This window comes from Galeopterus variegatus, unplaced genomic scaffold, assembly GCF_000696425.1.
Source record: "Galeopterus variegatus unplaced genomic scaffold, G_variegatus-3.0.2 Scaffold416, whole genome shotgun sequence".
NCBI classification, from domain to species: Eukaryota; Metazoa; Chordata; class Mammalia; order Dermoptera; family Cynocephalidae; genus Galeopterus; species Galeopterus variegatus.
The window spans coordinates 403,342-419,783 of NW_007726527.1; the positions used below are offsets into that span (position 1 = coordinate 403,342).

The 16,442-nt window shown below is 40.2% G+C and overlaps 1 protein-coding gene across 1 annotated transcript in view; it reads right to left on the minus strand.

The window, feature by feature from the left end:
* Positions 1–8,939: 8,939 nt before the first annotated feature.
* Positions 8,940–16,442, minus strand: part of PALM2 (paralemmin 2) — a 76,408-nt gene continuing 68,905 nt past the window's right edge. Inside the window, exon 7 of the mRNA XM_008568500.1 lies at positions 8,940–10,959. Coding sequence (XP_008566722.1) covers positions 10,220–10,959 — 740 coding nt within the window. The 3' untranslated portion in view covers positions 8,940–10,219. The remainder of the gene's footprint in view (positions 10,960–16,442) is intronic.

Genomic DNA, 16,442 nt, shown 5'->3' on the forward strand with positions numbered 1-16,442 from the left:
CCCTCCCAAGGGAAATGCCTAGGACTATCTTGGTAGTAATGAGTTATGTTCCCTTCCAAAGTTCTCATTTTCTCATCTAAATTCCTGCTGTTAGAGTTAGAGTTCATCTGGCAATCTTTTGCCCTCTGCAATGGGAAATGATCCCTGAAATAGAATTATTAGGTTGAACTAGATGGAATTGTCAATATTGAACATTATTGATCTACAAAATGGCAACCTCATGTGGTTCAATGTTCTACAAAAGCAGTCACAAACCCAAAGGAGGGCATAGCAGCTTTCCTTTTTACACAAGTTCTGAAACACACCTGAATAGCTTTTAATGTCTACATTTGGGAAGGGAGAGACCTTTGGTAGGGAACAGACACTTTCTCATCACAAGTAAACTAACATTTGTCATCCACTTCCAACTTACACACTGCATTGCATAAATATAATTTCCTTTAACTCCACAACAACACTGAGGATGGATGTAAGCACATGGCTTTTCATATGCTCCTAGATTTGTCCCCACTGGTATGCCCTAGAACTTGGGATATGTAATGTGCTATCATGTTTCCAGTCTACATGTCCACACACTAAAAAATATTTCAATTAAGAAGGAAAATAATGTAAAGAAAGCCCTGCAACTCACTGTGTAGGATGGATCATTTAAAACATAGGTCCACAAACACTTGGACTAAAAGCTTAGATACTCAGGGACCACCCAGTTCTGGTACACATAGTACTTTGACAAGGACAGGATGTCCTTGCACTTTCTCTACTTTCTATTCGTTGAAATTCTTGTCAAATTATCCTGCAGTTTGAGCAGTCTACAAGGCCCCACTTATGTTTCCATCTTTAAAGTTACCTTCCATGCATAAAGACATTAAAAAAAAAAAATCCACCATGGAACCCAAACAGAAGAGAACTCCCCAACTGACTTGTTTACTCAATACCCTCAAAGAAAACAATTCTCTGTGACTGTTCTGCAGGTGGCATCACATCTGTTCTTTGTTCATTCTTTTATGCAATAACTTTCTAGACTTTTTAATGAGCACCTACTATGCACCAGGTCCTGTTCCAGGCCAGAGGTTGGCAAACTACATGCCTGCAGACCAAATCAGGCCCGCTATTTTTGTCAACAAAGTTCTTAGAACATAGCTATACTCATTCATTTACGTGTTGTGTATGGCTGATTTTTGGTAGAGCTGAGTACTTGCGACAGAGATCACTTTCCCCACAAAGCCCAAAATATTTACTATCTGGCTAATTACAGAAAAAGTTTGCTGACCCTGTTCCAATTAAAGAGTGGTAAGCAAAGAGAAACAAAGTCCCCGTGTGTCTTCGGGTGCTCCTGTGTAAAAGACTGCACTGGATGAACCCTCATCACTTAACCTAGGGGCAGCTTGAGTTTGACCCAGGGGATCACAGCTTGGGGCTTGCAAGGAAGAAGAAAAAGGATGACAGGTGTGGAGAGAGATGTGCGAGAGGGGGTTAGAATGAGGAAATGTAGGGAGATTGGATTAGTTAGTGTGGAAACCAACTGAATGGTCAGGCCACCAGGATTCCCACCAAGGGGCACCCAAACCCATGGGCCGGGTTCCACATGTATCAGGTTTACCTGGAGACATTATTAAAAATGCAGGTTACTGGGCCCCACCCAGGAATCTGAACCTGAGTTCCAGAGGTGTGATTGAGCTTCCACATTGTTAACAGGTGCCCCCAGGTAATTCTGAAGCACGCTCAAGTTGGACAGGCACTGGATTAGTGTTTAGTTTCAGTGCCCTGTTGCAGGTGCTCCAGACGCATTCTGGCCTGAAGTCCACTCATGGCAGGTGGGAAGGAGAAAGAATCTGGGCACAGACACACAGAGGTAGATGCAGTGAAAAGGCAGTTTATTGTCTATTAATACTGTACAGAGGAACAGAGGAAGCGACAAGGACAGCATCAGCTGTCGCTGGCAGTGTTTTTTTCTGAAGTTGGTTTTTGTTTTGTTTTTCATCTGAAGGAAACAGAACAGTCAAAAGTACACTTCAGGTTACAAAGTACAGCAGCTAGCCCAGCAAGCTAATTCAGAGTAAGCACGACAGGCTCCCACCCCCCACCCCACCAACCAACCACAAATGGATGTATTTACAGAGATGTCACCACCCCAGGTGAGCTGCTAAAGCTGAAAATTCCATCACAACCTACATTCACTGAAAAGCTGCATCAGACACAACATTTTCTGGAACCCCTGTATGATTTCGATTCTCCTAACTCAGGAGCTTGAGAGGAGGAAAGAATGTTCCAGAACCCTGCAAAGGCTAGATTGTTTCCCACTTGCCAGAATAGAATAGCACAGAATTGGAGGTGGAACTACACACAGATTAGTTCGGATCAGGCATTGCCTGGTGGCATCTTTGTATATTAAGAATCTGTCACTGCAAAACCATGCAACTAGATGTCTCCCCACTCACCTAATCTAAAAACCGAGGGGTTTCCTTAGTAATAAGAGACTAGAGTAATTGGCTCTCCCCTAGCACCTTCAGGCAATTGCATAGTTCTTTCATTTTTGGAGTTGTCCCCATGATAGCAGTGTTCACAGCTGTGCTTGAGTTGAGCCTGTTGGAGGGCTTTTGGTGGTAAGGAATTAAGAAAATTTGCATGGGAACCATGGGGTTCTTTTTCTTGAAATGGAGAGAGTGGTTTTGACCTTGCCTCGTTGGAAAAAGGATCTTGGTCTCCTAGGGTAGTAGAAAAAGGCCCTATCCTGGGGAAAGATGCTGCCTGGGAAGAGAGTCTGACAGGAGTGGTGAGCAGTCTTTGAGGCTTGACCTACTCTGTCACCCAGACAGGAAGCTGTATGGGTACAGGTCATCTTGAAACTGGTGTGATCAGGATGGGAACCTGGAAATTAGGCAGAAAACTAGAAAAAAATTTCAAGAATTCTAAAAATTCAGAATCTCCTGTATAGATAGATAAAGACAATCCTTTCCTGTCTCACCTCTGAAAATATGTTGCAGCCCCAGTGATATGTACAAGGCCAATAATATCCAGTAAGTTGCATATTGTTGGTTTATACACTTATGTATAGACTGCAGATGGCCAGATGTTTCTGCCTGACCATTTCACATGTATTCCTCAAATGCACCATAGTGAGTGGTCCCTTAACTTCAAATATAGCAATTACTCCTTAAATATCTAAAAGAGTTGGACTTTGATAATTGCTGAACTTAGCTTGTCTTTCAAATAGCTATCTCCTTCCAAAAGATCATTGCATATTACTAAAGGTGTAGCCCAGAGAGTTATCAAGCCATATAATATCACAGTTTATCTAATGGCAGCTATAGAAAGCTCAATCTTCCAACTTAGCTCTGTTTGGAAACACTGAATTTCATGCAATGGCAGTGCAAAGCCAAGTCACGGGACCTTTGTTCATGCCCCCAAGGTCTAGACTAGTGCTACAGAACTCACCAGAAGGTTGCCTTAATGGAATGGAGAAATAAGCCAGTCAATCAAGGGTGTTTTCAAACTCACGCTCCATGATGCATATAGATTTCATTATAAAAATATTATTCCTTAAAAAAATACATAAATGTAAATTATTCCATTTCTATATCCACTTCTTATTCCCACCCACACCTGCTTCTCATCTTAGACTACAATGAATGGGCATACCCCTCTATCATACCATTTGAGTCCGTCTCTCTTGCTTTTTTAGCTGTGCCAGTTGTGCCTAAAAATATGCTCCCAGACCCAGACGGGGGTCCACAAGTTCCCTTCTGTCACAGTGGGAGCTACTGTGAGGAAATGACTACAACGTGTTCCATGTGGCCCGCCCAGGAATGTGAAAGTGTGATTTTGCAGGCTCAGATGGGAATACAATGTTTGGTTGGTAGTAGAATAGAGGTAAGGCCCAAGCTCTGCCCACTGTCGCCCTCCTGGGCCACACCTGCAAGGTTCTGCCTCAAGGCTCCTGTGCTGAAATTCACAGCTCTGAAGAAGGCTGGGTAGGAGCAGGGAAGAGAATGTTGTGTTAATACAGCTTTGGAATACAACCTGCATTTTTTAAAAGGACAGAAAAGAAGAAACATAAACAGATGCTAAGGCAAACTGTCAAATGGCACATCAGAACTATTATTGTCATTCATTTTGTTAACATCACAAGGCAGATACATTCTGTAAACATATATACCATACAGTACATTAACCATAGATAAATGAAAAGAAAGCCACCCTGTAATTCTTTTCTTTCTGTATTTCTGTTCTTTCACTCCAGAAGGACTGCTCGAAGTCTAAGGAGAATTTTATGGTGTGTGAGAAATAGTTTTCTTTTGATAAAAATGCAGTGACTTGCAAAAAATAGCCCCAGATGACTACTAAGAGGCAATATGGGAAAAGATGACCATTCACACCTCAACCTGTAGAAACTTAGAAAATAGTCACAAAATATAAAAACGTCATTGACTCCAGGAAAGTTTTTTTCCTGCTTAGTAAAAGTGAATCTTGAAAAATTACTTTTATAAAAGTTAAGGCTGTCCAGCTCTTTGATGCAGAAAGTCTGCAGTCCCCAAAATTACGTATTAAGTTGTCACATTGAAAGCAAGTTTTTTGTGCTGACCTTGTCATGTTAAACTGGAGGGCAGAGGGGAAGCAGAGGCCTGCTTAAGTTATATAAAAATTAAATGGCGGGGGGACTGGTCTAAGGATTCCCAGTGAAATTTCCCTTTGAAGCTTCCAGGTTGTAATCTTTATTCTCCACTTTTCTACATTCAGACAATAAAGTATTTTGGTTTTTACTGAAATAGGAATTTTATGAAGGAGTTTGCTGAAGCTATGAAAATACAGACATATAACTGCACTGTGCTCCTAAGAAAAGATTTTTCTTTTTCCCTAGAAAATGTGAGAAAGTTATCCTGATAAGACCAGACGAGGGCCTTCATGAAGGTGAACTGATAGCAGGAATCAAAGATCCCATCCTCGTCCTTACTTCGAGCTGTTTTATGACATATACCAGTAACTCTGTGCTCCAGCTGGGTTGTACTGTCCATTAGGACAAGAGATACTTCCTGCTTCTATCCTAATCAGTGGAGTTCAATACACCTTGATTAAGAAATTGAGGAGCTTCCAAAAGACTGCATATTTATAAAGTTTCTGAAACCTGTATGTTTTTGGTTTTTGTTTTGCAAACTGGTTGGTACGGGGATCCGAACCCTTGACCTTGGTGTTACAACACTGCCCTCTAACCAACTGAGCTAACCAGCCAGCCCTGAAACCTGTCTTAAATATGCTGAGAATTTGTGGTTTCAATGAGAAACGTGCATGCTGCAAAAATACAACATGAAACTGCTCACCTGGAATGTTTTTTCAGTTGTAAACTAACATTACAGAAGATGAGAATATTTCTACAAGGAAAGATCTGTTATAATAATTCGACTTTTGCCTCTATCATCACATTTTCTCCCTCTTCTTTTGCTATTCACTGGTTCACTGACATTAAATAAATAGTAAATTTCAAGGGTGGTCTGTGGTCCCTTGAAATGAAATTCTGCAGGAAGTGGAAAGAAATAAGCTGTTTCACACCTGGCCTCAACATTTTGCTCCAGAGATGATAGCGTATCTCCAGGAAACTATAGATGTATATTTTCCCCCTTTTATAAAAACTTGATCCTGGGGCCGGCCCGGTGGCGCACTGCTATAGTGCGCCGCTTGGGAAGCGCGGCGGCGCTGTATCTCCAGGAAACTATAGATGTATATTTTCCCCCTTTTATAAAAACTTGATCCTGGGGCCAGCCCGGTGGCGCACTGCTATAGTGCGCCGCTTGGGAAGCGCGGTGGCGCTCCCACCGAGGGTTCGGATCCCACATACGGACCGGTTCCCGCTCACTGGCTGAGCGAGGCGCGGGGGCAACACCGAGGGTTGCGATCCCGTTGCCGGACATGGAAAAAGACAAAAAAAAAAAAAACTTGATCCTAACCAAAATAAAATATTCTACTTGCATGTAGAAAAAACACATTTATCACCAGGAAGTAAAATGGAATAGATGGGACCGTGAAGCAAATACATGCTCATTAACATTTCAGAAAGGAGTCAAATCAAATTAATAAAATGTGAGTTTCCTGAACACCTCCAAATAATTTTAAGATTTTTCGAAAGGCTTGAGGAAACCATGTTTTGGGTTTGTCCAGTAGAGAGTTCCCTAGCCCCTCTTCCTCTGTGCCCCTAACATTAAGTGACATTACTAGGCATTGTCAAACCACTTTTAGAGGCAATTATTTTTTGCTTACCTAAGGAAAATAATATAATTATGGGTAAAAGAGGTAAAAAGTGAAAAAAATTCCTCTTAGTTGGTCTTATTACACATTAAAAGAAAGAAAAAAAAAAGTCAAGGGGGCTACTTGTTAGCTCAGTTGGTTACAGCACAGCCTTATGATACTAAGGTCGTGGGTTCGGATCCCCTGAATGACCAGCCACCAAAAAAAAGTCTAGGATACACAAGTCATCAAGACTTTTCAAGAATGTAGGATAGGGTTAAATTTTATCATTTTAACCATTAAATGATCATTAATTAAATGTCATTGAAAATCTATTTATAAACAAAATATTTTTATTATAATATCCCTTCTTTCTCTTTTTGTCCTTTCTATGTAAAGGGAATTGATGTGAAGCAAATACATGCTCATTAACATTTCAGAAAGGAGTCAAATCAAATTCATAAAATGTGAGTTTCCTGAACACCTCCAAATAATTTTAAGATTGTTCAAAAGGCTTGAGGAAACCATGTTTTGGGTTTGTCCAGTAGAGAGTTCCCTAGCCCCTCTTCCTCTTTGCCCCTTACATTAAGTGACATTACTAGGCATTGTCAAACCACTTTTAGAGGCAATTATTTTTTGCTTACCTAAGGAAAATAATATAATTATGGGTAAAAAGTGAAAAAAAAAATCCTCTTAGTTGGTCTTATTACACACTAAAAGAAAGAAAAAAAAAGTCAAGGGGGCTACTTGTTAGCTCAGTTGGTTACAGCACAGCCTTATGATACTAAGGTCATGGGTTCGGATCCCCTGAATGGCCAGCTACCAAAAAAAAAGAAAGAAAAAAAGTCAAGGATACACAAGTCATCAAGACTTTTCAAGAAATGTAGGATAGGGTTGAATTTTATCATTTTAACCATTAAATGATCATTAATTAAATGTCATTGAAAATCTATTTATAAACAAATAAAATATTTTTATTATAATATCCCTTCTTTCTCTTTTTGTCCTTTCTATGTAAAGGGAATTGATTATATGATTTAAAGGAAATCCCAAGTAACCATTAGCTCAAAAAAGATCATGGTTCTGCAGTTTCATTACCCACCCTTTAATTAGTCTGTTTATGTAACTAATTACCCTGCATTGTTAAAAGATGTGATAGCACACATAATAAAGTTTTTACAGAGGGAACACCAATAGTAGCAGGAAAGACAGAATGTTCACTATCACAGCTCTTCTACATTTTCATCATGAAGGGTGGTTACTTGATACTGTAGGTGAGATTATAGGTTTCATCCCATAAAAGTACTGGCTGAGCCTGAATACCCCATTATGCCAGGAAAATGATGGGAAATATGCAAATATTTATGCCATATTCAAACAAACCCTCATTTACTATGGCCACAAAGAATTTTAATAAGGGTAATACAACTTGCTTCAAAAACCAGTAAATGATAAGCTTTAAAAATAAAAGTACAGAGAGAATCCTGATTCATATAATTTGTGAATCACTATTCCCCATCATAATAGTTGAAAGGTGAGAGTGTGAATTATCATTGGTCTTTCATATTTTATGAGTGGTGTTGCGGTGACAGTTGCAGATCATTTTCCTCACGAGTAACTAATTCACTTACGGAAGGGTAGGTCATGTCAGGGCATTATCCACCCTGGCAGACTGATTCTGTGTGTCAAAGAGCAAGTGCTCTACGTTCGACCATCGCGCTCATTAACTGTGCTTTTCAAAACTCATGTTGAATGGTTTTAACACCTTCGTGAGTAAAAAAGACAAGTTATGGCAAACTTTTGGACTGTTTCTTTCCTAAATAAATTATTAAAATAATAGATTGTCAAAACATTAAAACTATTTTCTCCTTCTATGGGAATTGGTTTATCTGCACGTTATTTTATTTAAACGTTTAAATGATGTTAAAAAGGTCATTTAACAAGAAAAATGAAGCTGAGAGTAGTGAGATTTATAGACATTAAAACCAGGTTTCTATATAATTAAGCAGTTTTATTCAACTGCAGTTGCTTTAGTGAACCTGAGATTTAGAGATAATCTCTCAGTTATTCAAAACCAAGCCATGGATAGAATCATCTTAGAAAGTAGAACTAAGCTCCTTTATTTTTCTCTTCCCTCCCTTTTTTTGTTTACATATGGGCAATAAAATGGCTCTCTTTGTGCTCATTAAAAATATAATTATTTGAGAAAATTTGATTTTTAAAAATAAAAAATATTTTTCCTTGCCAATTGTAATAACTATAATTTCAAGCTAAGAAATAAAAAATAATAATACATTTAGCACTGAGGAAGCTAAATAGGACTAATTTCATTGGTTCTGTAATAAAATTCTCTCAAGACTACCTTATTTTTTTCTCATCCATTTTCCATAGAAGTTAGTATGTTAGATGTAGATGCAGTATGTCATACTATATGTTTTTCAAAACTATATTCTACAGGAACATAGATAATTTTGTGAGTAATTTGCAACAATGCTATGAACATTTGGGCCAATAACTTAAAGTTCAAATATCTCTTATTAACCTCAGTTGACATGTTACATCTTTATTTCATTACTATACTACTGCTATCTGACTACATTGCTTCCCTTTGGTTTTAATATATATGTGTCTGTTTGCTTTACAGGAGTGCTAAGAATTTATTTCAAGAACAGTTCATCGTGTTCTAGATTTTAAAAAATGTTCTTTGATGTTCTGGGATCTCCCGAAGTTTAAGCAACAATGCTTTAAAGAAGCTCATCTATGTGCCACTCAATCAGGATTTGCTGGATGAATTTAAGTACTTCACGTTTAGAAGACAGATCTTCCTTAACCTTTAAAATTTTCTTACATTTTAAAGTGTTTTCTGAAGGGTGGACAGGCCTAATGTTGAAGTTACCTGACACATTCCCTTTCTCATGGGGACAGAAAGAAAAGAGCACAGATGCAAGGCTCTGTCATCAACTGGGCACGCGAGACGAACAGCTAACGCGTTACAGCACCATCCGTGGTAAAGTGGGAGCACGACAGCCACCACTGTAGCTCAGAAAGACTGTTTTAGAAATATGGTCACTGCAGAGATACTGATCAAAATGATCCCCTCACTGAAAACAGATTAACATGATCAGAAAATATCCGTGAAAAAGAAAACTATAAAAATTTACACTTTTTGAGAGACTAGAAACAAGGCTCAGGGATTTGCCTAAGTTTAGAGATCCATCACTACTGATGCTTAAAAGAATGTATGTTTCATGTCCTTAGAAGTTTTAAAATGCTGCTTCTTATATAAAGGGTTCATCAGTTAAGCCTTAGAAAGAGAGACAGCTGCTGATGAGCAGGTTATGAGATGAGTCTCTATATTTCAGCGTGACAAGCACTGGGTTCTTTTATATCAATTTCATTTCAGTTTTAACAGAAAGAAAGCCATAGATGCACAATACTGTAATCTGGAAGCTTATGTAAGGCAGCAAAAAGCATCACCCTAGATTGGACAGACTAAGTAAGGTCCATTTTTGGCTACACTAGCAACCGGCTAGAGCCAACAGCATTTTGCCACACGAGATATAAAAACAATGATCCACAGCAAGGGAGCCAAGTGAGAAATCGGGGACATGGCGCTGTGTATGACTACATTATAGGAACACACTACAAAATGAAACCCCCGGTGCCAATGGGTTCAATTCCAGTCAAGTGAGTTAAGGCTACTACAGTATATAACTGGCTGATATGAAGAGTCCATTCCAATCGAGCAGTAAGGAATTGATTCACTCTTGAAGACACAAGAAAAGAGGAAAAGCAAGTTCTTGGAAAGAATGAAGCACACACATGCACGTTGTCTCTCAGGTGAGGAAAAGGAAAAAAATAAGAGAGATCAAAGCAATCCAACTGCAAGGCAAGGCAGGTGTTTGCTTCCAGTTCACAGTATTGCAGTTAGTGGAACAGTGAGGTCTACGGAAGTGGTGGAGAGTACAGAGGCTGCCCAGAAGAAAAGGGAAGAAAGAAGTGGTCACATGACAACACAGCATTGACAGCGCTTTTTCTTTTGGGTACCTGGGGCTGGCTCTGTGGCCAGGCTCTCTTCCTTCCCTTCCGGGGATGAGGGCTCTGTGGTGTCTGAGACCGGCCTCCCGGACACAAGCTCAGCCGCGTTCCCATCAATAGTGGACACGTCCGTCACTGTCTTCTCCCTCAGTGACTTCTCATCGTCTTCATCAATGAGGACCAATTCAGCCTTGATGGTTTCATCATAGCCTAGCACCTTCTTAGTCTCCTCTTCATCCTCGATATTTTGGTAGCCCATAAAAATCATGGTGACTGGCTGATCCAAGTTTGCCTCTGGCCCTTCAGTGCTGGGGGCTTGGGCTGGCTGCCCTGGGTTCCCAGAAGAATGATCCTTTCTAGACTTACGCACCATTTCTAACTTGGCTTCTTTGCAGAGCATGTGTTCCTTAGGATGGCTGAGGCTCCCGTCTGTAATCACAGTCCTTTCTGACATGTGTCCTCCTCTTATGCTTGATTGTCCAGCCTGCTGAATAAGCTCTTCTACAGCCTTCGTGCTTAATCTGTGCACTCCGTTTTCTACTATGGTGCCTGCTGAGTGCACCTCATACACTACTTTGGTACCATCGTCATAGACTTTGACTCCTCTCTGATGGACCCCCTCTGGGCCAATGGTAGCTGTAGAGAGAATCTTGGTCTCTCCTGTTTGTTTGTCTTTCTCCACATTAATTTCCATGGCGTACACAGCTTGAATGAAAACAAGAGAAAGGAAGTGCATGTTACAACAAAAAAAGCCAGTGAATGGTTAATTGCCAAACAGACAAAAAAAGGTCTTGTGCCCTTTCTATTCTAACCGCCAAGCATCTTGAGTGTTAGAGTGAGGTGCACAATGTGGACAGAGGTGGTTATGTATGTATTTTAACACAGCAGCTTAGTGCACTGGGAAGACAGATGTACAGGGTTACAATATCTCAATGGCACTCATACTTTTAAAAAAGATCTGCTAAAATAAGGTCACAAGAGACTTCAGATCTAGGTGAAAAGAATTACGGGGAGGCTGGCAACATGTAAATTTACCTTGATTGAGGACTTCTTAGGCTTAAGGACTTTTTTTTTTTGAAGCTGGCCTGTATGGGGATCCGAACCCTGGACCCTTGTAACCGGCCAGCTCTGGCTTATAGACAATTCTAAAGCCCTTGGTTTTGATGTGTCCCAGTTCCAAAATCTTAATCTTTTTTTTTTTTTTTTGGTAACTCTTTCATCAAGTGTCTCCTGTTCTTTTCTACATTTCCTTTTACTATGAATGAAGAATATGCAAAGGTTTTTGCCAGTGGGCCATAGCTATCCTCCACTGTACTATAAAATAGGATATTTGCAAAAATTGAAAAGGTATGAAAGCATTCATACTATGTGCTCTGTGACTACTTCAGTCACTTAGCTAGATTTCTAAAACAAGAACTAGGAAAAGAACAAGAGTTAAGTAGCATCATCCTACAACACTGGAATTTGAAGACGAGGATGACCGAAGGCCTCTTTCTTCTTCCACGCACACAGTGCCGGGTCCTCATGATTCTGCCCCATAATATCTTTCCCATCTGTCATCTTCTTCCTTTTCCACTACTCAGTGGAGACACTCATTTTCTATTCCCTAGACTGTCAGAAGAGCTTCCTACCTGGTCTTCCCACTCTAGTCTTTCCCATTCGTCCTGAATCCCGCTGCCAGTCTGGTGTTCCTAAGGACCAGCTCTTTCCTGTCCTATAGACTCTTGTGACACTTCTCACTTTCAACTCTGTTAGCTCATAGGCTCCTTGTGAGGCACACATTCTGGATGGGAAAAAAATGCACACCAGACCCATGGAGCCAACTGGCTCCAGGTACCCTTTACATAGATGACCCATGGACCCATCAAACTCAGCAACTTCAAAACTGACTTCATCTTCTCTCAAAACTCTTCCACAGTCTTGGTGTTAAATACAAGGACACTAACTAGTCTGTCAAGCCAGAAGCCTCAGAATCACTCCTGATTTGTCCTTTCTTTCCTAATTCCCCACCGTTTAACAGTCACTGAGGGTAACTAATTCTACTTCAGATACATCACGCCCATCTCACCACCACACATCTACCAGCATGGCCTTCACCCGGGCCCTCTTCCACTTTCTGCACAATAGTCTTATTTTTTATTTGACCTGACACTTCTCTCTTCTTACCCTAGTCCGGGGGACTGCAAACTATGGCCAGAGGGACGCAGACAGCCTGAAGCCTGTTTCTGCATGGCCAGAGGAGCTAAGAGCGCTTTCTGCATTTTTAAAGGGTTTAAAAAAAAAAAAAAAAAAAAAAGGAAGGAAAAGAGAAAGAAAAAACAAATATGCGACAAAAACTGCATGTGGTCCACAAAGTCTAAAATATTTACAATTTGCCACTTATAGAAAAGTTTGCTGACCCCTGCTAGCCTGCAGTTACCTTACCCATAAACCCTGCCCCCAGAGTTACCTTATTCATAAACCTTCTGTTGGTTCCTCGTGTCCGCATGGGATAAACACCAAATGCCCTAGCTTGGCATGTTGTTCCCTTCAGAATTTGTCTGCAACCTTCCTTTCTAGGCTGGTCTCGCAGCCCCTCTCCTTCTCTATACACTGTGGCTATAAGACACTTCTCACTGTTTGCAGGACTCTCAGTGTCCTCCCATGACCGCTCATCGTGTGTCTGCTGTCCCTCTGCCCAGACTGCCTTTCATCCATTTTCCACTGGCAGATTCCTAGACACCTGTGCCACGTGTCTTCTTATCATTAATGACCTCTTTCTGAATAACTGCAACTTCCCTAACCTGTGTTAAGAAGATCCAAACTATCTTTCCAACCGACGTTCTATCACTCCTTTTCCCCCAGCGTAACAGAATAACACCCTACCGTACCTAAATATTGTTAAATCAAATTAAATTTGGCCTAAGAAGGCCTTCGTACTTGCACACTTGAGCTCTTACATACAAACCACAACCTAACTTAGTATGGAAACAGATTGAAAACCCAACTTAGAAGTGTGCTTCCAGGACAATAGCCAAGTCTCAGCCAGTCACAGCAGCCATACTTCCACTGTTCCCAGGCAGCCAAGTGTTGCAACCGTCCAAACGAGGCGAATGCCAGGTTGTAACCAATCCAGCTGTTTCTGTACCTCACTTCCGTTTTCTGTCCGTCACTTCCCTTTTTCTGTCTATAAATCTTATAAACCCAACCACAGGGCAGTGGTGGAGTCCCTCAGAATCTATTCTGATTCTAGGGGCTGCCCAACTTGTGAATCTTTTTTTATTTTTTCCCTTCTCTTTTCTTGCTCAATTAAAACTTGTTAAATTTAATTTGTCTAAAGTTTTTCTTTTATCAATATTCCTTGCTGTTGTTAAGATTCCCTTCTCCTGAAATGTCCTTCTTTTGAATTTCTACACATCCCAATATGACTCCTTCACCAATGCCAAGGTCAACTGTCCCCTGTTTAAGTTTTCTTGGATACTCCCATCTCTGAGTCATCGCTCTCTTAAAATTCCCTGAACACTTTTTCTAAACTTCTCTAAAGGCACTTAACAATTTCCACTCAGAAGAAGCATTATTTGTGGGAAGGTTTTATCAGCTTCACAGATTTTTAGGATCCTTGAGGGTTAAGTTTCTTGGCTGACCTTTATCTATGATCCCCCCGCCCCGCCAGCACCTACCTTAGAGACTTCTGTATGGAAGGCACCTGACATACACATCTGTGAAACAAATGCTACGGACTGAAGAGTCTGATTTGGTTGTCATAATCTAGTCACAAATGCTTTGCATAATATGACATCAATGAAAAGGTACACATAGTAATTAAGGATTGAACTGGTTTTAAAAGACAGCAATGATATTGTTCATCTGCAGGTATAATAAGATACAATCTGTTCATGGTTAACACTTAACTGAGAAGATTATGAAGCAAAATCCAATGCTTGATTTTCATCATATCCATTTTGAAAGTTTCACTTGTTCAGCATAAAGATTTTGAATTTCCTCAAGTGGCAAAGTGGGAGGCCAACCAATATTTGACAGAGGTACATGGACTCACACACAAATAAAGAAATATTTATCTCTGTTAGTTCCTGATTTTCCACAAAATGTGCCGTCAGAGAAATGGCATAGGCATTTAAAATTTTTGCATGGATTCCAAAAGCCCGTTCTTAAAATAGTACACTAATATTAAAAAGCACGGTTTTGGGTTAAAATATTATATGCTATCACTATTAACGCACTTGTGGAACATATTTATAAATAAGGAAAGTGATAATGATTGTCAATTTGTAGGTACAATATCTAATAATCCCCCAGACACCCAGTCATAATATGTGAACAAAATGACACATGAACCTTCAATCAATTCAGAATATGGAACAAATATTTCTACTTTTATATACACATGTGATAGGATGCAAATGATCGGCACAGGTAAGTTCAGAGATGTTGCTGTCCCTCTGCCCACCAACGAGAATGTGTCATTGTTGGTCCAGTTTTCCCTTCTCCAGCACCCTCATGCCAACCTCGTTTTGTCTTTGCCTGTTCCTAGAATCAGAGACTCAACAGAAAGGAAGAAATGATGAGAAATGCTTGCTAGAAAGGTTCAGCAACTCGACACACTAACGAGATATGGAAGAAGGAGATCAGGGGGAGAGAGAGTAAGAGCTGTGTGGGATACGGACAGGCAGGGAGCATTTCGTGGGGGCAAATGATGCTCTGGAGAGAGTGACATGTGGAGGAAAGAAAAAGGAACAAGAGAAGGACTGCTGAGTAAAGATGTGAATTAAGTGTCTTTTAACATCCTTCAGGAGAAATAGGTAAAGAATGGAATTCCTTTTTATTTAATGATTTTTTTGGTCTGTGATTTTAAATTGTTATTTCTTTAAATGTGGCATGGCTCTGGGACTGAACCACATGTGACATTGTTTTATTAGGGTTACATATTAATAGTTACACATTGTACACTATTCTTTCAATATTCTCAGAATATGAAAACAGAACGTTTTAAGCATTTTAACACACTTTTATGATAAAATAAACTCAGATATGTTATGCCATAAAATGCAACATTCATATGTATTTTTTTCCCTAGATAAAACACAAGGCTTCAATGGACCACAAATTTTTAGCAGGTTCCTTAAGAATGTGATCCCACATTCCCTTCTGCATTCACTCTCTTCTCTAATAAGGGGTACATAGGTGAAAACTTAGAGAAGCTTCGGATACACATACGATACGCATATGGATACACATGAGAATGTTATTTCGACATTCAGGAAACCATGCAGGAGGTGTGAATGTTTATCTTCAATGTGTTTTTTACAAGTAAGAATTCCTATTTTGCTTCAGTTCTCAGCCAATAATATTACAAACTGTGAATTACAGTGGATACGAACCAGTAGGAAAAACAAGGCTTACATTTTAAATTCAACATTTTATTTTGGATGCACACAATTTAAAAACTCTTCTGCTTTCTATGGTTGACAAGCAGTTTACACCAAAGGCCTCTCACTCCTCCACGCCCTCACCTGTAACCACAAAGGATACTCTCTAAGCCGCCCTCAAGCATCCCCTGGCCAGAGGTACACTACAACCTGTGCAGTGATGAGGGTCAAGAGGGCGTGGAGTCTTTGCTCATCTTATGAAAAAAGCCAAACAAGGAGGAGAGGACGCTGTGGAGGGGAGGGGGCTTTCTGGGGAGCCCCTGAAAGAGATCTTGAAAGAGCCATGTGGACCTAAAGAAGATATTTGAAAGAAAGCACCCTGAAATCTCCTGTAGGAAGGACCTGGGGAAGGAGGACAAGAGATAGAAGACAGCTTAACAGAAGTTTCATTGATAGGCTGACTGAAATCCGGAAGTAAATTTTTATTAATTGATATATTTAATTACTGATTTCTAAGCATTACATACTGATGGCAATAAGACTGGAGTACATAAAGAATTTTCTCTACTTCTTCCAATAACCCAGTGACACAGCTGAGTAAAATGTTTATTCTGTTAATGAAGAATAAGAACCAATGTGTTCTTATTATTGAATAAATTGTAGTTTGTTCAGATCGGCCCCGTGACTCACTCGGGAGAGTGCGGCGCTGGGAGCGCCAAGGCTGCAGGTTTGGATCCTATATAGGGATGGCCGGTGCACTCACTGGCTGAGCGCGGTGCAGACGACACCAAGCCAAGGGTTGCGATCCCCTTACCAGTCACA